The sequence below is a fragment of the Gobius niger genome, assembly GCF_951799975.1.
Source record: "Gobius niger genome assembly, chromosome: 12".
Taxonomy (NCBI): domain Eukaryota; kingdom Metazoa; phylum Chordata; class Actinopteri; order Gobiiformes; family Gobiidae; genus Gobius; species Gobius niger.
The window spans coordinates 28,622,121-28,646,967 of record NC_136863.1 but is presented as its reverse complement, the minus strand read 5'-3'; the positions used below and the strand labels follow the sequence as shown (position 1 = coordinate 28,646,967).

The window sequence follows — 24,847 nt, the reverse complement described above, 5'->3', positions numbered from 1 at the left end:
TTTCCCCAAACCGTAAGTGTGTATGCTGTACTCTACCTTTAAGCTTTGTTCAGCTTTGATCAATTATTGTGACATCTCTTACCACTAATGACAGGATATGTCAGTTTTCAACTTTATATTCCCTTCCCCCATACACTCCTTCCCCACTCTACTCCCAAGCCTCCCTTATGCCCACTTCTCGAACAGTCGTATTATAAATGAAGCATCTTGCCGCTCATTGTTGGCATTTTTCAGCGTTTCTGCTGCCTCTCCTTAATGTCTTCCCTTTGTCCGTCTGTACCTTTCAGTCGTCCACAGATGTGCCTGCTTTTATGGCAGTAAATGGAACTTCAAGGCTACGGGAGCTCGCCGCAAACACGCACACATGCACGTGTTTAGGCACACAAACAGCATGGGCCGAGCTGCTCCCACTGGCCCCCTCACAGCAGCCCATTGATCACATAAAATCAATACGGCCGGCTATTGTTTTAGGCGGAGACAGCCGGGAACACTGTTAACCCACTTCTGTGAACTTAAGGGCGGCATACGCCATCATGCAAAAATAATGTCCTTCACATTTTCCGAAAGCCCACGATCCATCAGGGAACCCGTGTCTGAGCGAAAAATGTGCCCATTATTTGAAGTTATAAACGATATCAACACTGTGGTGCCAAGCATCTAAAAGCCAGATTGATATTCCAGTGCAAAGTCTCTGAGCACAGTAATATCAATCAGGAAAGTCTCCGGATAAGTTCAGTAGGCAATGCAAGGCAAGGCAAGTTTATTTGTAGAGCACAATTCATAAACAAGGCAATTCAAAGTGCTTATTAACTTTCAGTTAATATGCATTTTTAAGTCCTGTTTGGATTCGCTCTGTCTTGAGAACTATTTTATGTCTTGTTTTGACTCGCTCTGTCTTGAGCACTATTTCACTCTGTCTTGAGCACTATTTTTAAGTCTTGTTTTGACTCGCTCTGTCTTGAGCATTATTTCGCTCTGTCTTGAGCACTATTTTTAAGTCTTGTTTTGACTCGCTCTGTCTTGAGCACTATTTCGCTCTGTCTTGAGCACTATTTTTAAGTCTTGTTTTGACTCGCTCTGTCTTGAGCACTGTTTTGCTCTGTCTTGAGCACTATTTTTAAGTTGGATGGACTTTTAGCTCAAACCACCAGTAAACAACAACATGGCTAATTTGCTCAGCGCAGGTAATTTGAGGATGGACACTCATCACTCAAACCTCAAGCCCATTCCGAGTCCTTTGCTGACTTTAAACGCCGGTGCCTAATACATATTTTATCCTCCTAATCTTGACAGCTGAATTGAGTGGTGTTATTATCGTCACTGTGAGCCAATATGCTCTCCCTGTGCGGGGCGGGGCGGCTGACGGGACGCACATGTGCTCTCCCACGTTTATAAAAAGACGCTCACACTTCTGGATGCGCTCGCAGCTTGTTTCCATGGGTACGTCACGGCGGAGCGAGCCGTGTGAAGGAATTAGCGCGGCGTGATGAATGTGACGGTTTATACCTCACAGGCTCAGGCGTCGGGACAGAGGGACGTGTGTGTGAGGGGATGGACGTGGCTCAGAATCATCAACACAAACAGTAAAGCCTCGTTTTTTTTTTTCCTTTTTGTTGAATCCAGTTTGTTTTATCTCAACCGAGCACATTTTCTACAGTTTGGCTTGTTAGGATCACTTTTGTAGGTCTTAGCTTTCAAATGAGGCCTTACACTTTTGCTCTCCAGTGGTTTGAAGGTTTGGGTATAGACGAAGTGGAGAAAATGTGCTCGGTTCAGGCGGGCTTTAAGGCAAGGCAAGTTTATTTATAGAGCACAATTCATACACAAGGCAATTCAAAGTGCTTCACAGTTAAAGCAGCATAAAATATAAGAAAACCAAATACAATCAATAAAAACATTAACATACATTAATCAATTACAGTAAGAGGCAAGAGTGTAGATAAAATACTGTACTTTCAGTTCTTGAGCATTATTTAGCTCTGTCTTGAGCATTATTTCGCTCTGTCTTGACACTATTTTTAAGTCTTGTTTTGACTCACTCTGTCTTGAGCACTATTTTTACTTGCTCGTTCACACACAGTTACCTAACCTCTGTTTTGTCGCTCCTTCTCCTCTGGACATCAACATAAAAATGTATCAATTACAGTAAAAGGCAAGAGTGCATATAAAAAACTTTCAGTCATATGCATAAGAGGTTTAAATATATGAGAGCATTGCAGTGTTTACCTGCAGCCATGATTGTTTCAGCAGAAAAGTGAAATGAAAGCGCCGCAGCGGTCTGTCCATGAGTGGGGATTATTTTATGCTGATGATCCGTCTGATGAAGATTGTAATTGCAAAGAGAGGATGGCTCACTCTGCGCCCAGCATTCCAAATGATCAGACTGAAATGAACCGTGTTGACCCACAAAGGCAATCGCATTGTTACAGTAGCTTAACCTCTTAACCGACGCCTCAACCGAGCGCATTATCTCAGCTTTACCCAAATGTAAAAGCTGCTGGAGCTTGGCAGAGGCCAGAGTAACGCCTCATTTGAAAGCTAAGACCTAGATTTTGACCCGCGTTTTCACTGTTTTTTTAAAATGTATTTTTTGCGCTTTTCTCTCACATTTTTATTGTGACAGCAGAACAATAAAAATGTGCTGTTTGGTTTTTTTTTTACTTTTTTTTTCTCCCTGTTTGTCACGCTTGTGTTGCATTTTTCATGTGTTTTTATCGCCCGCTTTGTTGCGTTTTTTTGCTTCCATGGTTAAAGGGACTATAAGGACTTTAAAAATGTCAAAATTAAGTATTTTCCTCCCCCTACATGTTCCAGCCATGTCCTAATGTGTAGAATGCCTCTAAAATCCTGCACTGTTACTCAAAAAGGTGTTAATTCGGGCCCAAAGTGGTGTCATGCACGAGTTTAACATAGAAGGTGCAGTTACACGTATGACCTGAGGTGGCAGTAGTGAGCATAAAATGGCCAACTTGCATCTAGTCCCTTTAAGGCGGGGGCTAAGAGGTTAATAAATAATCTTACAAACAGCAATAGAATACCACTAACACAACCAATAATATGAAAAAATATAGTATTAGTATATACATATAGTAATAGTAGTAATAGTAATAGACATAGCTATCAAGTGTCCTGTTTTGGCCGGGAAAACGCTTATCTTGTATTACTTTTAACCTGTAAATTTCCCGTATTATAATAAAATATTTAAAAACCACTCCTCTGCCTCCGAGCTGAACTGTGCCTCGTGAGAGCCGCCGCCTGCAGAAGCCTGAGTGGCAGTTGTCGTGAGGCTGCGTAGCTGTCAAAGTCTCCCGTTTTGACCGGGAAACCACCGTATTTTGACTCGTCTTGGAGCTCGGTCGGGCTGATGGGACGGCTCGCAGCGGGCGCCGGAAAATGTCCCGTATTTTCAAACTCAAAACTCGACAGGCATTAAAATAATTCATGAAAATATCACGTAATAGGGACTTCTGTGAATAAGTGCACATTTACAAAGTATAGTCCATTTACAATATATACAACGGCGTCACAACCTGATACCAGACACAGCTTTAATGTAGTTCTTCATCCCTGTCTTTGGCCTCTTGTTCCTCCAGTGCATATTGTCCTCACCCCAAACCTCAGCTCGGGCTGTGATTGGTCAATCACAAAGTAAAACGTTTCAAATGGTGACTTTAATGTACTGTACATGGAGGAGGTCAGGCAGCCGCCGCTTACACAATCGCTCAAAGCTTTACATTCCGTTCTTGTGTCCTTGAGCAAAACCTCAATGTCTCTTTTGTTGATTTTTTTTTTTTTTTCCTCGTAAAGGTTCTTTATTTGTGATAAAACTGTGAAACTGAAGTCAAATCCATTTGATCCCAAAGGAGTGAGTCAGTGACTACGTTTACATGGACACCGAACATCTGATCATAATCTGATTTCTGCAGTTCTCAGATTATTGAAGAGACATGTAAACAGTATAATCTGATATTCATTTAAGCAGGTGGCACAGTGGCGCAGTGGTTAGCGTAGGTTTCCTCCGGGTACTCCGGTTTCCCCTACCACTAAAAACATGTACAATAGATTCCCCTCTGGGGCCAGGACTCCCATGAAAAAGAGATTCTTAATCTCAGTGGGACTATCCTGGTTAAAAAAGGTCAATAAATAAAAATAAATAAAATCTGATTTCTACCTGATCTAACCAGGAAAATACTGCAAAAAGCAGAGTCATGTCAAAAAGATTAAAAGATACAATAAAAATACTTCTTCAGAAAAGTAATCCATGAAAAAAACGTCAAATGAGTTTGTAGAGTAAGTGTGCTGTTGACTGTCCAATGGTTAAGGCGTTGCACATATGCAAAACACAGTGAAGCACAGTGGCGCAGTTCAGATTATTGAAGAGACATGTAAACAGTATAATCTGATATTCATTTAATCAGGCGGCATGGTGGCACAGTGGTTAGCGCTCACGCCTCACAGCTAGAAGGTTCCGGGTTCGATTCCCATCTGGGCGGGGCCTTTCTGTGTGGAGTTTGCATGTTCTCCCCGTGTCTGTGTATATTAGTGGTAATAAACATGTGCAATAGGTGAATCCTCCAGCCAGGCATTTCTGACCACCAGCCTGGCTCCTCATCTGGAGATGGGTCCCTGAGCGCCGGCCCACACTGGCAGCTCACTGCCCCGTTGAGGATGGGTCAAATGCAGAGAGTTGATAAAGTATAACATAACTCAACATTGCTTCCTCCTTCGTGTTGTGAGTTCGAGTCCTTGAGTATTTCCTGAATCGTCTCATTCTCCTCACCTCTACATTTTGAATAGAAGTCAAAGCACAGTTTCCACAGGGTTACTGAGCACAAGAAGCTGCTGCCACATGAAGTCCAAGTATGGAGGTCAGTCATTCTCCACCTGGTTCTGCTGTGGGTCTGACTGAAGAGTCCAGTTTCTCTAAAAATGCAAATCACTTCTGGCTTTTTCCATTTCTGAAGAGAATGCAAACGCTTCAGATCTGATTTCTCCAGTTTCTGGGACCATGTAAACGTAGCCACTGATTCTGCTGCTCATTTATAGAAGACATATTTTTGAATGGCTCTCATCTGTTTTTGCGACAGAGCTCTTCACATCTCTTTTACTACGGCTGTAATCCGAGTCACCTGTTGTGTTCTGAGCATGTGTATCGTCCTGTGTGTTCCAGTTCAACACGCGTGTGAATCAGACCGCCTGCTTCGACCATCTGGTCCAGGCCAACGTGAGGAACAAGAAGCTCCTGAAGGACGCGGTGCAGAACATCCAGGCCAAAGGCATCACCAACTACACCAAAGGCTTCGAGTTCGCCTTCCAGCAGCTGTCTGCGGTAACTCCAGGCTTTCATCCAGCCTGCGCTCACTTCCTGTAGGGGAACAGCTGCTTCCTGTCCTTGTGTCATTAGCCACGTCTAACACGTACAGGAGATAATCGCTCACGCCTCATTTTCTTTTTCCATATAATCCCATTTTACACTTTGTTGTTTAGAAAATGTAATATTGATCTGAAGCAGCTGAAACAAAATAGGTGTTTTTTTTTTTTTCATTTGTGGCATTAAAGATGTCGTATTTAGACATTAAAATGGCATTAAAAAGCATTACATTTGACTTGCTGCCATCTTTAAAAAATCCGGTACTGGTCATTCTACAGTAACTCCACATTTTCCAGCCAAGAATGTATCAAATCTCAAGTGCTCAAAATGTTCTTAAATTTCACATGTATGTCAACACTAATCTGTATTCATTAATTTAAAAATCAGCAGTGATGAATTTCAATATTTTCATATTTTTCTTAAAGAGGGGGTATTATGTTTTTTTCAATCACATAGCACCAGTCTATATCACACTACAATGATGACGAAACCTTCTGTTGGTCTGTAAATGCAGTAAATTAGAATAACTGCCTTGTATAAAATTGCTCTCTCAAAATGGCTGTAGCGAACGTCTTGAAATAGGCCTCTGTTTCTTTAAGAACCTCTGACCCTTTCCGACACGCCCCCTTCACACGCTGTCTGTGGCATCAGTGGGGAGGGGGTTCTGCTGAGGAGCAGTGGTTGGTTACTCGGCTGGTGACGAAAGCTCGGAGGCGTCTCCAGGAGGTGGGGGCGTTCCTAGGAGGACTCAGGCAAACCTATCCCTAAAATGGCTGCCATCAGAGTTTTTACAGATTACTCAAAAATACGTGAATGTGCCAAGGCAACACTTCAGGCATGTTTTTAGTGAGGGAATGACATAATAACATGATGTAAGGCTTGAAAAAGTCGATTTTGCACAATACCCCCCCTGTCATCTACGTCACGACACAATTACAACCTTCTAACAAGTGCTAAATAGACTCTTTGACACTCTATAAACTTACATCTTGGTTGCCTATCAAGTGTTGTTAATTGATCACTCATTAGACTTTTCATAATATGAAAATGAAGCACCAAAATGAGAAACGCCACTAATGCTGCGTGCTGTAGATGACCGTGGCGTAGATGATATAAACCTTGGGACAGCATTTTTTTTACCCTGTTTCCAGCTATTTTCGAATATTAAAAATAAAAAATTCAAACCGTAAACATTACTCGTGATATAGATTTAACATGAAGATACAGATACATGAAAAACACACATCCTATTCTGTGTTCAACGTAGTTTATATCCATTTTAAAAAACGGAAGTTACCAAAGGGACATCCAAATCAAGAGAACTAAAAAGAACAAGCTTAAATATTGTTTCCTAATGATCAATTTATTAATTATTGTCTTGAAATAATATGTTCAGTCTATAAACATGACTATCTTTAACATTTAAAATAAAAAAGCAAATGATTCAGGGTTAAAGCCAGCACTTAAAGGCGAGGGACAGCACTGTAGAATGACCCGTACACAGCCGTTTCAATAAGAAGTCAAAAACAAAGAAAAGAAGTCTGCGTGGCTGAGGTTTTAAAGTACTTTAAAGTAATCATTTTAACATTCTAACTCATAGATTTAAAATTAGAGATGCAAGTAATGAGTTAAAAATAAAAGTAGTTGATAATGCTGTGTAACTGACAGTAAAAGTCTGACCTTTGTTTCTGCAGTGATCTAAAATAATAATGAAAAAAAAAAAAGCTGAATCTTTGAGTAAATATCTCTCATGTTAAGCTAAAAGTAGCTCACAGAGAGAGAAAAGAAAAGGGCGACTCCTGATTTACAGTCTCGGAGGAGTTTGCGAATCCAGTCTGAGGGTCAGGCGGGTTAGAAAGCTGTCATTTGGCGCCATCTGCTGGTGTGTTTGGGTAATGAAGGATCACATGATGTCTATGTCTTTATATAGCTCAATGCTCTTCACTGATGACCTCACAACCACAACACAAAAGCAGACATGTGTAAAGATGAAAGGCAGAAAACAGATATAAAACAAACTTAATAAACACGAGCATTTGTTTGTGACTTTTAGACCAACGTGAGTCGAGCCAACTGCAACAAGATCATCATGCTGTTCACAGACGGGGGCGAGGAGCGGGCCCAGGCCATTCTGGAGCGCTACAACGCCGACAAGAAGGTACTGAATGCTGAATTTTAAATTTTGAATTATTCCAATGAATATGCTGTTTTATGATTATGTTTTAACACTGTGAAGCGCTTTGTGACTCTGTGTCTGTGAAAGGCGCTATACAAATAAAGTTTACTTACTTACTTACTGCTGCACTGCAAAAAGTAATTAACTAGATCAGTATAAACATCTCAATTTGAGCATAATAATCCAAATTTTAGTTGTTTTGACTAGTTAAGAAGTTGTTGGGCATTTGTCCTAGATTATTTCACTTGTTCTGAGATGTTTCTGACTCGTTTCGATACATTTCGTCCTTGTTTCAGGTCATTATCTTTGCCAATGGGGTAAGAAAATTAGTCTTATCTCATTGGCAATTTTACTTTCTTATTTCAAGCGAGATTTACCCTAGAACTGGTCTGAAATGTCCTCAAACAAGCAAAGCAAACTCGGTCCGATCAGTGTCTAAATGAGTGAAAACCGCTCAAAACAAGATACATTTCCTCAATTCAAGTCATTTAAGCCAATGCTTGATATTTACTTGTTGTAGTGTGAGCGTTACTGAGCACCTTTTCTCCACTTTGGCTTTACCCCAATCTAAAAGCTTTGTGGAGAAAATCACCAGAAGAGTGATAAAAAAGTGACAGAAACGCATCAAAAAAGCCACAAAAGTAGCAAAAAAGTATAGCTGTATTAAGCAAGGCAAAGCATGTTTTAAATACAAGGGCTTCTCTTCTCTCTCCTTACTTGACATACTGTGCTGAAATTTGGAGTAATAATTATATAAAACTATTTTACAGCCATTATTCATCCTTCAAAAAAGAACAATAAGAACAATTTAGAAACACTGGACACTGAGACCACACCAGCCCATTGTTTATTAAAGCCAAAATTCTGAAACTTCATGATCACTTTTAAAACTGCTCAGTTAAGGTATAAAGATAAAAAATAAACAACTACATCTAGAAATTCAGCAGTTGATGAAAATAAAGGGAAAAATAAAAATGTTTGTCCTAAGATGTAAATGTATTGAGCCACACATTTGATATCGAGCTCACAACTGCCTCGATCATGGCAGGTTGTATTTTGAGTTCATATATGTTTTTTATGTTTTGTTTATGGTCCGAATGAATATTTATTCATTCATTTATTCAAAAAAAGCTGCAAAAAAGAATAAAAGTGACAAAAAAACCATCAGAAGTGACAAAAAAAAAATCTATAAAGTGTATAATAAAGTATATAATCAATATAAAGTATTGAGGAATTAAAATGGCATAAAAAAAAAAAAACATTCTATTTGACTTGCGGCCACGTGAAGAAACCCCACTGTTGCAGCTTCTGGAGATTCTTAGCTTTCAAATCAGCAATGGTATAATGTGTGCATCCAAATATACAACTTAACCTCTTACCCCCCCGCCCGCCTGAACTGAGTGCATTTTCTCCAGTTCGGTATTACCCAAATCTAAAAGCTTCTGGACTGGAGTTTACAGTCTATAGGCCAGAGTAACCCTTGATTTGAAAGCTAAGACCTACAAAACTGATGGGAACTTTTTGGCCGCCACGCTTTTTTGTCATTTTTTTGCGTCGTTTTTTTTATCACCCCCTTTCTCGTAGCTTTTTGTGGTGTTTTCGCGTCGTCATATGTGTTTGAGCGCCGGCGTCCCGTGCCGCCATTGTCCCGGGCTGACAGATGCTCGTCCCGCGCCCTCCCTCGCGATGAGGCCGGGATCATTACGGAGCGCTTTGTCCCTGCTTTTTAATGGCCCGGCGGTTCCTGTGGGTTCGGGGAGCTGCTGTGTGCACGCGCTCATTAGCCGCGCAGCGTGCAGATGGCGGCCAGATGAGCGCTTTATGAAACGGCTTCAAAACCAAAAGACGCGAGGCTCATTTGTATCTGAGAGACTGTCTACTTCAAACAACGATGGCTTTAATGGGGACGCCGCGGCTTTTAGAAAGGGCTGTGGTGTCAGATCTCCTGCCGATATTCCACGTATCGGAATCGGCGAGTGCCTAAACTGATCCAGCAGTCCAGCGCCATACTGTAGTTTTCTTTGCTTCCTGTGTGTGGCTAATGCTAACGCTAACAGTCAGAGCTGCTTAACCTCCTGACCCCCAGCCTTAACTGAGCACATTTTCTCCGCTTCTGCTTTACCCAAATCTAAAAAGCTTTTCGACTGGAGTTTACAGCGTTTCAGAGTACCGCCTCATTTGAAAGCTAAGACCTTCAAAACTGGTGCTTTTCTTTGACGCTTTTTCTGCACTTTTAAAGCGTGTTTTTAGTCGCCAGTTTTTTGTTTTGAAGAAACTTTTACATTTGGGTGAAGTCGAACTGGAGAAAACGTGCTCGGTTCGGTTCAGGTGGGGGTTAAGAGGTTAAGAAGCACATTTTCTCCAGCTCGGCATCACCCAAATCTAAAACTTAACTGGCTGGAGAGCTTACAGCATATAGGCGAGTGCAATGCCTCATTTGAAGAAGACCAACAAAACTGATCTAAACTTTTCTTTATTGCGTTGTCGCTGCGTTTATGTCAGGCATTTTTGTCACTGATTTGTTTTCATTGCTTTTTTTCCATTTGAAAGCTAGGGTCTTGAAGTCTCTAAATATTAGGGGTGGGACTTTAACGCGTTAATTTCGACAAAGACTTAACGCGTACATTTTTTTTAACGCAATTAATCGTATTTCCCCCGATTTACCCTCCAAGCCAGAAGGGGAAATCTAATGTTAGCATTAGCCTCAAACAAACGCTTTTATTTAAATGTGGCATTATTATTACTGTTTAATGAACTCTACTAGTTACATGAGTGATCAATAGCTATAAATGCACTTTGTCTCTGTTACTTGAATAACTATACACATTAACAATAGTAAATACATTTGTTGTTGAACTCATGTAATTATTGAACAAATTAGGTGCAAATAATGTTGTTTTTTGGTTTTCGATTAATTGCGATTAATTAGTTACAGACCTGTGATTAACTCGTTTAAAACAATTTAATCCAGTTGCACCACTACTTAAAATATGTGTAAGATCTGTAGGTAGGAGGTAGCTGGCCGTGGAGGCTCTGTATGATTTAGAACAGTGGTTCTCAACCTGGGGGTCGGGACCCCCAAGGGGGTCGCAAGACGAATTTGGGGGGTCGCCAGATCATGTAGATACAATATACATGCATTTTTTTGCGTATATTATTATATTTTATTGTTGCATGTGTGTGCTATGTTACCAGAGTGCCATCATATGTTCATAATTTGATGAATTTTATTTTAGCCATTTGTTTTTTTCTTTGTTTTTTACGAATTATATAGGATAATGTTCCGATTTCTCACGGTGTGACGCGGGCGGGGGGTCACGAACACGTTTAACTGTTATAATGGGGGTCGCGGCTCCAAAAGGTTGAGAACCACTGATTTAGAAACTGATTCAAGTTTGCCATTTTATACTCACTCACTACTGCCACCTCAGGTCATATGTGTAACTGCAGCTTCTATATTAAGCTCGTGCATGACGGCAATTCGGACCCGAAGTAACACCTTTTTGAGTGACAGTGCAGGATTTTAGAGGCAGTTGTGGTGAACAAGTCTGAGCTCATTCTACACATTAGGACATGGCTGGAACATGTAGGGGGAGGAAAATACATCATTTTAACATTTTTAAACTCTGCATAGTCCCTTTAAAGTCACACGGTAAATACTCATATTACCTCTTTGTTGCCTTCATTCAGTCTTTAGAATGAAAGAACAAGCATAATCTAGGGCAGTCTTGTGTCAGGACCTCTTGGATAACAAGCAGCGACCCAAATAAAAATGTAACTTATTACATAACGTGAAATAATGTGTTTTCCACTTAATTAAACAAGCCGTGAGTATGCCGTTAAAACTGGAATTCTGACAAACTACAAACTTTCTTTATCCCACTGTGTCCTGAGAGAAAGCATATACCGATGGTCCCGCTGTGGCCCTGGTCTCAAAGAGCGCTGAGCTCTCCACACTGCGGAAGATATTGAAGTTTGGTAAGACGAATAAGAGAATAAGGGGGACAGCTGTTCTACAGGGAGTCTGTCCAGCCCACGTCCAGCCTACGTACTGCGTCAGGTCTGAGCTGAAGAAGGCTAAAGGCTAGTGTACAGCCTGCATTTAGAAACACAAGGTGGCGCTGTATTTCTCCATTGTGGTTCCCTCTGTCACCCTGCTCTGGTGGGCTTGATCCGCCCCTGGCCCTGCTCCCATCTTCTCATATATGCTTGAACTGTCCGCAGCGCCTAAGCCTGTGTGCACAGAGCCTCGGGTTGTTTGAATATTTGATCACGCTTTTATGATGAGGTTCTGAGGGAGCTGAGATCAGAGGGAGGTTACTGTTCGCTCATACTTCTCATCTGGAGGAGTGAGATGTATGTCAAATAGAGGCTGGTTAAGAGGAGTTTGTGCTCTTCTGTGTGCCTTCAGTTAGCAAAGGGGTCCTCATCCTTTTTTACAGCTTTTTTCTTTATACTGTACTATTTAAGACAGACTATTTCCCCTGTATAACATTGCCAATCCAGCTGCAGCATATTGAACTGGTCCATCCAGGTCACATGACTGATCTGACTCAGAGCTCGCACAAACAAGATCTCTGTGCTATCAATACGGCCATTTTCCTTAAAGTGATAGTCTGGAATCTAAATGTTTTACAAATGTTTCAAAATTGTGCAAAATCGACCCTCATTTTCCGGATCTCAGCGACTAATCAGACTCTAGTGTCCTCCCCTGTTGAGCAATGAGACGAGCTTTTCCTGTGAACCAGCCTGTCAGGTCCAATCAGGAGGAGAGGGGGAGGAGCTTCATTGATTTATGTGTTAAACATGAACATAGAAATACCATTGGACGAAGTGTTGTAGCACATGTGCTGATTACAATAGATAAAACACATTATTTAACAAGACACATGGGAACAAGTCTGGCCTGATTTGAGCCACTGCTTGATGGTTTACTTTTGAAAATTCCTGCTCTCCTCATTTTGTAAATGAAAGCCCTATTCAAACGGTATTAGACTAGAGTATTCACCTGGGGACCTTGGAGTTTGCCGAAATACCCCAAAGGCAAAAATCGGGGGAATTTTTACCTTCCAAAAGACTAACATGGCAGATTCGCACACAGGAAAGAAAACTCAGTCATGTTTACTTACCTGAGGTCCCTCTTTATTCTAATCCCGTGTGAATAGGGCTACGAAAGGGCTTTCTGGGCCAAGAGGGGAGGAATTTCCAAATTTCCCTCTATCTCTCCTCACTAACAAACTTACAGACGATCACTTTAATGTGTGCTTGACATCACTGATATTGTTTTGTGTTGACTCTTTGCGCCAGGTGAGAATCTTCACGTTCTCGGTGGGACAGCACAACTATGACAAACGACCCATTCAGTGGATGGCCTGCTCCAACAAAGGTGAGATTCACTTTGATGAGTTCAGGTGGAGCCAGTGGTCAGAGTGCGCCACATAATTTGTTGTAAACATCGTAATATCAATTTAAGAATGTTTTAAATGCATACAATCAGTTTACTATTTATTTGCATTTTAGTTATTCATACGCCAGAGCAAACATAAATGTCCAGTAGAATATTATCAAAAACTAATAACCTGGATAATGCAGCAGAGATTGTATTATTATTGTTATGATAACCGTCTAACAAGGGTACTTGGAAGTATTTCAGATTTTAAAAAATGAAGCTGAATAGAATGTCAATATTAATTTAAAAGGAAAGTTAGTTTTAATGATGTTTTCCAGTATTTTAGCTTCATTTAGAACCCAACACACTATTAAATACTGGACAATCTGAGTTTAGCTGGTCACTTTGTAATAATAAGATCCTCGAAGTAGGAGGTACTTGGACGTAGATGTAGGCGGGGCTGCTGCCGAGAGTACTGAGACTCGGAGTTCTTCAGTTTGTGCACAATGTATTGGTCAGGAAATATTTGGAGATTGAGAACTGGCCGGATGTGGCCCACGGGCCTCATCTTTGGAATCCTCAGACCTTGAACCTTGTTAATAATGTGAGAGAAACAAAAAACAAGGCAGTCGTCCAGCATCAAAATGTCTGTTTACTTTGTCTCTAAAATGCCTTTATCTCAAGAGGCTCGTTGATTGAAAAAGCTTTTTCTTTTATCCCCATCCATGGCAAGAGCCTTCTTCAGGAACTGCCCTTCAGGGAGTTCACCGGAGAAGAAGGAAGAGTGCTTGTTTTTTTTATTTTCCTCTATAGTTTTTTGCTCGTAAACACCAAAGAGCACTTTCGTCAGAGAACATTGTCTGACTGAAACTTGTAATTTGACTTTTAGATCATTGTCCGTGTATACTCTTATTAGACTGGCTGGATGACGACGCGCTGCACACTCCTATACTACCTCCCTACTTATCTAACTGCCTTCATTTAAATGCTGTTTGGAATAGGTTTCTAATATCTGTGGAATTGAATGAATAAATTAAATGGCAAAACGTTCTTTCCAAGCGAGAGTCATTTGTTGTGACTTGTCCACAGTTAATCACTGAAGACCAACACTAGCGTCTCTAATTTGCATAGTCAGGCCAAAGAAACACAATTTATATCCCCCCAGACAACTTCAGAGTCAAGCAGAATAATATGATTCATTTGCTTCGGCTGTGCAATTATTCATGTGAAACTTATCGGTGCTGTTGTTATGGTTTTGCAGGCTACTTTTACGAAATCCCGTCCATCGGAGCCATCAGAATAAACACGCAGGTACGTCCAAACATGTCGACATCATTCTCTACATTAGAATTGTTAATATTAACAAAAGCAAGAGGTGGTTAGTCACAAAGTCAATGTCTTAAGTCGAGGTTTCGAAAATCTGTACTTCTTTAAAATCGCCTCTGTTAAAAAGCATCTTATTTTTTCCCATTTAGGTAAGGATTAAACAATGAGGAGCCGTGCATTAGACAGTTTTAATGCACGACGCGGAGTCAAGAAGTGCATTATAACCGTCTAATGCACGGCTCCTCTTTGTTTAATCCGCTTATACCACGGTCCCACAAACATTTTATAACAAATGTTATTTTCATTTAAACTGGCTATATATGCCAAACTACATTCTATTTTATGTGGGTTTTTAGCCGGTCTTATACTGTCTGAACCTTATATTATTATTAATATTATTAATATTATTAATAGACCGTCTTTCCTCACACCTTCCCATTGACCACGATGGAAGTAGACACCTGGGCAGGAGTTATTTCACTTTGGCTGTGTAACCTGAAGCTAGCTAGCTACCTGTGGAAACAGCTGCAGTGGAGTCGCTTATACCTTGGTCCCACAAACTGAAACTTTTATGTTTGACCAAACTTATCCATCCAAATATGTTTAAGTGCAGGGATCATTCAATGTAGGTCTGACAATAATTAATATATTCAATTTTAGTGCCTTTTTCAAGAGAAATGGAAAGCTCATATTTTATTAACAGTTGGGTACAAACACACAACACTGAGAACATTTGAATAAATTACAAATAAAACGTAGGGAAAATACCAGAGCCAATGGGGCAGACGTAGCTCACAAATTATCAGCCTATTTACAATGAAGCCCATTCAAACACAGCCTGCTCCTCTTCTTCCCATTCATCAAAAGTTTTGTTTTGAACAAAAATGTTGAAATTAAACACACACAAAGTCCATCTCATCCGTACTGTCAGTCACTCGTCGAGTCAGCCGACTCGTCATCCATTAGCTAATTAAGCGTTTATCTGATTCAGCTGTGTTATGCGTTGCCCGCGGAGTGATATCCCAGTGATTTAACATGTGCGGTTATACGAAAATAATGCACGCTGTTTGCCTTGGAATTCTCACTGACCGTGGTATAAGTAAGGGATAATGTACAGAACGCTGGTCATTATCGGGAAAATAATCACTGACAGGGCGAACCGGACTTGTTTTGCCCTGAAGGTGCTTATTTTCCCATAATGACCAGCGTTCTATACATTATCCCACTTATTATACGGCCATTTGCCAACTGAACACACACAACATAAACTTCGTACACTTTTATAAAGGCCGAAAGGTTTATTTAATGACTTCTGCCGCAAATAGTTCCCAAAAGTTTGTGCGTTACTTGGCAACGTTTGGCTAGGCTAGTAGCAGCAAGGCTAGTAGCTAGCCAGAAGGTGCAGTTGGACGAATGGTGGTGAATCTCTGGGTAAGTTGAAAGTTGGACTCCCGCAAACTTCACGAGCGATTACTCCAACTTCTCTGGCAGAGACGGCGATAGTGTCCTCGACTACTACGTGAGGAATGATATGAAAGACTTGTATTACAAGGACTTTCCCTTTCAATTCAATGGAGCGTTCTACTTACGTTGTGAAGAGCCGTATAGTAAATATATTTATAATATTACACAATGTCAAACAGTAGGTGGCGCTGTGCATTCTGTCAATGCCACTAAGTCACAACAAGGAAGGTTTGTCCCTGTCGTGTTGCCGTATGGAGGTAAATCTGGGTGTTTTTGAAGCTGCAAGTTCACAACACTTGCATAAAATGATTCACTTTCTACTTTGAATACCTAAGTGTTTTCAAAAGCAAATACTTCAGTGCTTCACCAGAGGGAGAGTGCTCACCGGACCAGCGCAGTAGAGTGAATACAAGTGAAATAGCCAATAAAGTTAAAATGAGGGTCCTCTTCAGACTCCTGGGCCAGGTTACTTTAGAGGAGAATGAGAGGATTTGTAGCTGTAGCGTCACCAACACGCTCCATCAGGGCAAGTCTTGTTTTTAACCCACAAAGCAGCTGAGAGTGTACACTGAGGACAAACCAAACCGACGAGGAACGACAGCAGAGGGATCTTAGTTATTTATACAGAGTGGAACATAATCCGTATCACAGTCACGGTTTCAAAACAGTACAAGACGACAAGCTGATACAACACTTTACATTTTGGAGTGAAAACACTACCACCCCTGAGATTAGAGAAAGGAAACCTGGGCGGGTCATTCATCGCCTCGAGGCGGTCGATCCAGACGTCGCCTGTAGGGGAGGTGTTGCTGAGTGAGTTAGGGCTGCTATGGCCCACTTGTGTAGTGTTTGGCCACAGGGTACAGTAGGTTCTGAGTCCTGATCGCATATCTGTGTTCAGCCAATCTGTCTTTGAGCTTTCGTTTGGTGCGGCCCATGTAAAAACAGCCACATTCACATCCAAGCCTTTACACAACAAAGGAAGTATTGCCTTGACATATAAATACAGACATGAATGAGTCTGTACGAACAACACTGCTACAATGGCTCCAACTGCAGCCTCTGAATGTATGTATGAAATATGTCACTTTTTTTTCATATATACGCGTTAGGGTTGTGCCGATGGACGATATCTTCGTCCATCGTGATGGATGAGCAACATCACGATGGAGAGCCACCATCGTGATGCCACGCCCCCTCCTGTCAGAAACACCCACTGATCTTCTGTAGGCCATGTAAACCTACAAACTGTGCAGGGATTTCACTGTAAATTACATCACGAATATAACTAATATGCACGCTAGTTTCAGTAGCCTGCCAGAAGCCATGATGTGCTAGCCGTAATTATTAAAGTAAAGACGCAGTGCTGCTCTATTTCTGATGCGCGGGGCTCTCTCTCTCTCTCTCTCTCTCTCTCTCTGCAGCTCAGAGTTTAACAGCGCGTGGTTTTGCTTTGCTGCGTACGGAAACTTAAACCGTTTTAAAATGACGAGATGGCTCTCACATCGGAGCTAGCTGAGCACGCAGATTATTCTCACGAAGAACTGAGAGAGGAAAGAGAGAGGAGAGAAAGAGTCGGTGCAGGAGTTACGAGGTTACGAGCTCACGGACCGGGCGGCGCGTGGAGCAGCTTCAAAAACTTAAGCTACGACGCAAACTTCTAAATATTGTCCCGTTAACCCACTGTTTCTTAAACATTACGTTAAAACTGAGCAAATGCAAATAATAAGCTCCGATTTACATTCATGTTAGTGTGATAAGAGCCTTGGAGTTCACGCTCTGAATAAGTCGTTCTCCTCTCGGACTTTTACGCACGAGTTTCACACATTTCTTTTGCAAAAGTCGTGTCCGTGACTCTGTTCAAATCATGTTTAGTTTAGATCCATTTATCCTGCAATCTCACATTTTCCTAACATAAATAGTAATATGCAGCATATATATAGGCTAAATGTCTTTTTAAAAAAAATGCTTATAATGAGAAATGGACGATATCATCGTCCATCACGATGGTTCACTGTAAACATCGTCAACGGCCAATTAAGGGGACATCACCCAACACTAATATGCGTGATATATTGTGTGGTGATAATAAGCTTTACTAGGCTGTTGGTTAGATTGTTCAATAGATTTAGCCAGGACCAGATCCAGGTTGCTTTCATTGTTTCTCCTGACTTGGTACATGTCTCGGTACTGTGCTACTTATCCTGTATTGGAGTAATATTTGACCTGTAGTATCTGTATGTCTACTCAGTTAATGAAACCAAGTGTTTATTTATTTTTTACTTTGCAAATGTGCACTCTATTCCCTATATCACATGTGTCAAGGTCAAGAGGCGATGATTTAATGTGGCCCTTTTGTGGAGCATGAATTCCTGAGCATGTCAAAAAAAAAAAGTAACTCTCTAGCCCATTCCTGTGCAGAGTTATGGATTTTTAAAGAAATAACCAGTTTGCTTACTCCAGCCACTAGGGGGCAGCATGCATTTAAAAAAGGTAATAATTCCACACGTGTCCAGCAGAGGGCACTGACATCATAAGAGATCAGGATATAAACAGCATATTATAGCCACGTGGTAAATGGTCAGTCTGCCCCAGGGCGGCTGTGGCTACAATAGTAACTTACTGCCATCGAGTGTGGAGTGAATGAATAATGACTTCATGTAGCACTTTCAGAAACACGTGACACAGGCTGATAAAGCACAATAAATGTACGCCGTTATTTATGAGGCCCGCGAACCGCCATGGGGGCTGAATTTTGGCCCTTGACCCACCCCTGCCCTATATAGTAGTACACGATATAGTGGTCACACATTTTGTAGTGGATGTCCTGATAGAAATAAAACGCACTGATGAAAGTTGGGGTGGACTAACTTTGCTATTCCTGGTCCTTATATAAAAACAAAACTGACATCAAGTTCAGTGTCTTGTCTGTCAGCACAAATAAACAAAAAGTCAAATTCATTTATAATAAAATAATAAGATCCTGAATCCTGAACACAGCTTCTTCACTGTCCCGGTAACCCCGAGGACTGACTCCATGTGGATGCCATTGCAGGAGTACCTGGACGTGCTGGGCAGGCCCATGGTGCTGGCTGATAAACAGGCCAAGCAGGTGCAGTGGACCAACGTCTACCTGGACGCTCTGGTGCATATTTTCATCACCAAAATCAAACAGTTCCCTCGTTATCATTTTTTTAAATCGAGGAGACACTGTTTTGCTGTGTGTGTGTGTGTGTGTGTCTGCAGGAGCTGGGCCTGGTCATCACTGGGACACTGCCGGTCTTCAACAAAACCAAGACCAAAGACGACCGCAACGGAGAGGTGAGGGGCGCAAAGTGGAATGGAGAATATCTTTAGATACTATTTTAGCCAGTTCCTTGGTAAAGGGGCTAGATGCAAGTTAGCAATTTTATACTCACTACTGCCACCTCAGGTCATACGTGTAACTGCACCTCCTTGCTTGTGAATGGCGGCACTTCGGACCCGAATTAACACCTTTCTGAGTGACAGGGCAGGATTTTAGAGGCAGTTGTGGTGAACAGATCTGGGCTCATTCTACACATTAGGATATTGCTGGAACATGTACATACATCATTTTGACATTTTTAAACTCTGTATAGTCCCTTTAAATTCCGGTAATTTAACAACTCTTTCAAATGCGTCTTTACATTAGCAGCAGAGCCTGTGGTGCCGATTTTCAGATATAAAACTTTGTCTGTTTGCAAAGTTCCAGACGGTCCTGCTTTTAAACAGATACAGAAAGCTGGAGCGGACAACCAAGCAAAGTATTAGTAGTAGTAGTAGTATTTGTTGTAGTAAGTGAGGCGGGATCCTGTCAGACATGGGGCACAGATTTTTTTTCTCTCTGGGTACCTCTGGTTTAGGATCTAAAAGAAAAAAAGTTGCCAAAACATATATTATTTCAGGCGTCCCTTTAAATAGTTTGTGCAGTATTAGCTTCACTAATGAGATCATATGAAGTCATTATGTGAAAATAGATCTTGTTTTGTTTCCTGTGCACGTGTGGCAGCATCAGAACCAGCTGATCCTGGGCGTGATGGGCATCGACGTGTCTCTGAAGGACATCAAGAAGCTCACCCCGCGCTTCACTGTGAGTCCGGCCTCCACGCCACGGTTAATACATAGTGAGACTCCACCCACCAGATTGGCCGATTCAAACAAATTAGCATAAGGTAGGGCTGGGATGATCCGATCTGTATCACGATACTCAGGGGCTGATCCCACAGTAAGTCATTATGATAAGTATTATATTTACCTTAAAATGTGTAAAAATGTGTCCAAAGTTGATGAATTAATGTCAAATGTGTGATAAGATTGAAATGGTAAAGGTAAATGGTCTCAACTTATATAGCGCTTTTCCACCTACATTAGGCACTCAAAGCGCTTTACAGCAAGGATCCACTCACCCATTCATACACCAATGTACACAGACACTGGGGGCAATGTGGGTGAAGTGTCTTGCCCAAGGACACAACGACAAAGTGCACTTTCAGGAGGTGGGATTCGAACCCCCGACCTTCCGATCACGAGACGACCCTCTCTACCATCTATGCCACTGTCGCCCTCGAAAAGTGCATGAACACATTTGTGCTGTTCCTGGAAAACTAAACTGCCTCCAAACACAAGTATTGAAAGTATTGTGATAATCGATTAAGTATTGCGATACTTGATGAAGTATTGTGATACTTGGCATTGCAGCCCTAGCGTCAGGTAATTTCAGCACAAAATGAATGTTTGGGAATTTGTGAACTCCAGTTTCTCCTTTTGATGCCCAACGTCTATTAGTTTATTATTTTGTTGTTGTTTTTTTGTTTCAAAAGCTCAAAGCACAAGAGTTTTCTTGGACACCTCTATATCCAGGGCAGCTGCGAGGCATTTTGGTGCCCTATAAGCTGAGATGTGTGCCCTGCCACCCCACCCAAAAAATATTTGATAAATGTAGGGAAAGGGGATGAAAGCCTATTAAACACTGGAAAATAACTGTAAAAATGAATAATTAATCAAGAGTTTGGATGAAATGGTGTAAGTGTTGAGTGTTCCAGCCGAGCCACGCTCCAGCTCAGATGTGTTTTCTCTCTCCCTCACTCTTTGTGCTTTCCTCCCTCTCTTTTCCCCTCACAGCTGTGAGTGCAGGTGTTCCACAGAATGCTAACAGGCTGCTAGCAGTCTGTCGGGGCACCTGAACTTAAAGTGCATATGACAGGTTTTAATGCTTTTGTAATGAGGACTTGAGAGAGAGTGAGATGGATAACGTCTGTTGTAAATAATAATTGGACTTTTATTTCAGTGAAGTAGCAATGTAATGAAGAAAAGTTATTTTAGGTTTTAAGTGAGTGACATAGATAGAGGGGAAGTTCCACAGCCGATGGAGGAGCATGTGATCAGTGGAGCTCCACTTCTCCACAGGAACTGATTAAGATAATCCAAACTAACCCTAATCCTAACTAGAAGTCGATTGATATTTGGGGATTTTACAATATTGGTTATTGGCCGATCTAGCACCGATAAAAGCCGATATATCCAGGACCGAAAGAGATAAAGACTTCCTGGGTTTTAAAACGAGTTCTACCACAAATTCTTAAGTCTCAGGGGAGCAGAGAAACTTTGAAAATGAAAATTGGTTAGCTACAACTTTGACTTGAAAATTCAATTGCTGAGCTAGTTTTAACCTCCACAATTGTATTTTGATCACCGCGCAAAATGCCGTGGCTAGCAACAGTATGCAAATGCTAACGGTAGCATGCTAATGATTTAATCACCTAAAGTAATAAAGTAAAATTGACCACTGCTGGAGTGGCAAAGTATTTGAGTTTTTGCTGGAATATAGACCAGACATTTGGAAACATCTGCCAAAAATAACCCATATCGGTTGACCTCTAACCCCAACCTCAAACATAGTGGAGTTTACTAAAAGCGTCTTTAAATAAATGTTGCAGGAATAAAACTGGAGGCGACGTCATTTCCTGTGGAGAAGTGGAGCTCCACTCCATCTGCTGCATTCAGAAATCTCTTGCTCATTTCTCATTGATATAACACGGTTGGCACGGCAACAGTTTGAAATTGTTTACCTCTATCTATGTCACTTCCTGTCATTGTCCTATCAGGAAGTGAAACAATTAACATCACAAAAATGGTCAAACTAACGGAAATTGGCAAAAAATGTGTCTACAGTAATGTGTCATTACACCCATCGCCATCATCTGCACATGTTTGTATTTCATTTAATGATATTATTTCATAAGTCTTGTCCCATCTTTCCAGATTGGTCCAAATGGATACTACTTTGCCATTGATCCTAATGGGTACGTGCTGCTGCATCCAAACCTCCAGCCTAAGGTAGGAACCTCACAAAGGTCTTATTATTATTAAATGTTATATTCCATTTCACTCTCACTCCAAAATACTTCAACAAACTGAATTATGAACATATATTTCAGTGATGGGATTTGCGGCTCTTGAACGGGAGTCGTATCTCTGGGATTTGTTCATTTCAAAGAGCCTCATCTTTTTAATATCAAAGTTTAATAACTCCAGCAAGACACACCATATCTAAGACATGATCAATAAAAGACACTTTTTAAACTTTTATCTTCTAAAATGACAATGGTACAGATACGGGAGTGTTGAGTAAAATTGACCCAAAAAAAGATCCAGCCATCACACTTGAGAGCTGGTTCGAACCGTTCACCTTAAAGGAACAGGCCACCGTTTTTTCCATACTGAGATATGTTCTTACCTGAGCTTAGACGAGTTGATGTGTACCTGTCTGGTCTTTGTGCCCGTGGAAGAACTTGGCCGTTTCTAACTTTACCCCGTTTGGAGCTATAGGAATATACTGGGAGAGGCCAAATGCTAACAACATCTTTGGTTGTTTTGCGTGACTGAGAGCATGCACAAAGGTCAGACAGTTACACATCAACTCGTCTAAGCTCAGATGAGAACATATCTGAGTATGTAAAAACGGTGGCCTATTCCTTTAAAGAGACGTTCAAAGGAGCCGCCCGGTCATCAATGTCATATCACTAATATATTTCTGTGGAGAAGAATATATTTAAGTGGCTCAAGCCTCCAGCTACACACTGTAAGTTAACGATAGCTTCCAGTGACGGTTTTGAACTTCTAGTAGACAATCTGCTGTAAAAAAAAAAATCAGCATGGATTGATTTTGACTTGACTTTGTGTGTGATAAATACGATCGTAGTTTGCCAGAAAACGCCAACAAATTGATGAAAACAGCCCAATCTTTGGAGTGCTCTTACCGGGACATTATATGCAGATCTATATGTACTCAGGGGATACACTACAGGCAAAAGTCAATGTTTTCAGGTTTTGGGCCAAGTTCTCTGAACATAAACTTTCAACCGGAAATAAACATTGTACCTAATCTGAACAATTAGATATTTAAATATTGCACTGATTGAATGTTTCTCCCTAGATTTATATGGGAAATCGTAATTTCAAGGGCCATTTCCTCAAAAGGCATTTTTCTCTCATTGGGGCAACAACATCTCCACGTCAGGAGCTCCCACAGACTTCACATTTTCCAGCCTTGGATTGAATAATATTTGGAAGATTTTTTCAGAGGGATTTTTTAATATCTACTTCCTAGCCTGATTTATTGAGTTTTGAATGTTAAAAAGGCAAAATTTCAATTTTTACAGATTTTTTTCACACAAAAATCCCCTCTGAAAAAGTCGTTGTAACTAATATATCAACAAAATAAAATCATACATTTGAATCTGGCTCAATTTATTATTCAGTCTTCGGCCTTTTTAGACATAAATGACCTCATTTTTAAATGAACACATAAAATGACAGTAAACATGCAATACATTTTTTTCTTCATATTTACGCCTACAGCAGAAGTTTCAAATTGATATTTTTAAATGAAAAAAATCCCCTATTCACCTGTAGTGTCTCGCCTTACAGTAAAGTTTGTAAAAACAAGGTTTTGAACAGTCAAAAAAAAAGCTATTGAGCATAGAAACTGTAAACTTGATTACAGCATATGCAATTCCCTCTGAAATTAAACCTCGACTTACCTGCCTTTTAATAACCTTGTAAAAGTAATTAAGGCTCCAACCAAAAGAGAAGTTATTAAACCCTGTCAACAGAGTAGTTTATTCCGTACTGCCTTTTTTCTAGATTTGTGAAAAGTCTAAAACCTTTTTAAGTTATCGAGTGTGTCACCATGAAGTGTCCTCTGCATAGTTGCAATGTTCCTTTTGACCACTAGAGAATGCTGACGTCCTCCACATCGCTCCCTGAAGTGCAGCCTATCATCAAAGTCAGGAGGGATTCTTCAATATAAAAGCCGGATTCTTTTTTTTTTATACGTTGAGATATTGATAATGCCCGAGGTCAGATTGGCTACGTGCTAAAAGTCAGTTGGTATATTTGCTTTGATAATGTATGCGCACAGTTCAAACTTTCATGACTCTGATGGGATTATTAAGTATTCCTTTGCAAGTGCGAGTTAAATGCCTGGTAAATCTTGTATTGCCAGTGGGTAGAAGTCTGGAATCGTTGCAGCAGCTCTTCAAACGGTTTCAGTGGAGACACAAGATTTGGATTAAGTCATTAAAAGTGCAGATGAGGCGTCAGACCACCGGTTTCTCCAGCGCAAAGACAGCTCAGCCATGTTTAAGGTTTTGCTCAAAATGTTTACCACGTTTATGGGGTGCTTTTTTTGAAACAAAGGGAGAGGCAGACTTTACACAATGATGGAGGCTAAGGGAGATGGCATAGGGGGAGCTGCTAATAAACCATGTCATTTAGTTGATTCTTAGCTTAAAGTGCCAAAAAAAGACAAACCACATCTGGATTTTCAGAGGAAATCAGCAGGCACTGGGTTTTCATGAGCACCCCCAAAGATTTTCAGAAGAAGAACTTTTTTATTGTTTTTATACAATTGTGCAAAATTACATAGATCTGATGTTGGGTTAGTCCTAAATTCTAGCCACTAAAGCAGTAGTTCCCTTTAAAAATATTCCTCGGACGTCCATCCATCCATCTTCTTCCACTTGTCCATTGCCGGGTCGTAAATCACGTTGCACCAGCCCTATGGCTCCTCCTGCAGGTGCTGGGTCCATGAGTCTAA

General features: G+C 40.9%; 1 protein-coding gene across 1 annotated transcript in view; it reads left to right on the top strand.

Moving 5' to 3' along the window:
* Positions 1 to 24,847, top strand: part of LOC306971526 (voltage-dependent calcium channel subunit alpha-2/delta-1) — a 225,059-nt gene that overhangs the window by 125,608 nt on the left and 74,604 nt on the right. Inside the window, exons 11-18 of the mRNA XM_079567840.1 lie at positions 5,171 to 5,329; positions 7,425 to 7,529; positions 12,855 to 12,933; positions 14,198 to 14,247; positions 18,782 to 18,871; positions 18,973 to 19,047; positions 19,757 to 19,837; positions 22,009 to 22,083. Of these exons, the coding sequence (XP_079423966.1) occupies positions 5,171 to 5,329; positions 7,425 to 7,529; positions 12,855 to 12,933; positions 14,198 to 14,247; positions 18,782 to 18,871; positions 18,973 to 19,047; positions 19,757 to 19,837; positions 22,009 to 22,083 (714 nt within the window). The remainder of the gene's footprint in view (positions 1 to 5,170; positions 5,330 to 7,424; positions 7,530 to 12,854; positions 12,934 to 14,197; positions 14,248 to 18,781; positions 18,872 to 18,972; positions 19,048 to 19,756; positions 19,838 to 22,008; positions 22,084 to 24,847) is intronic.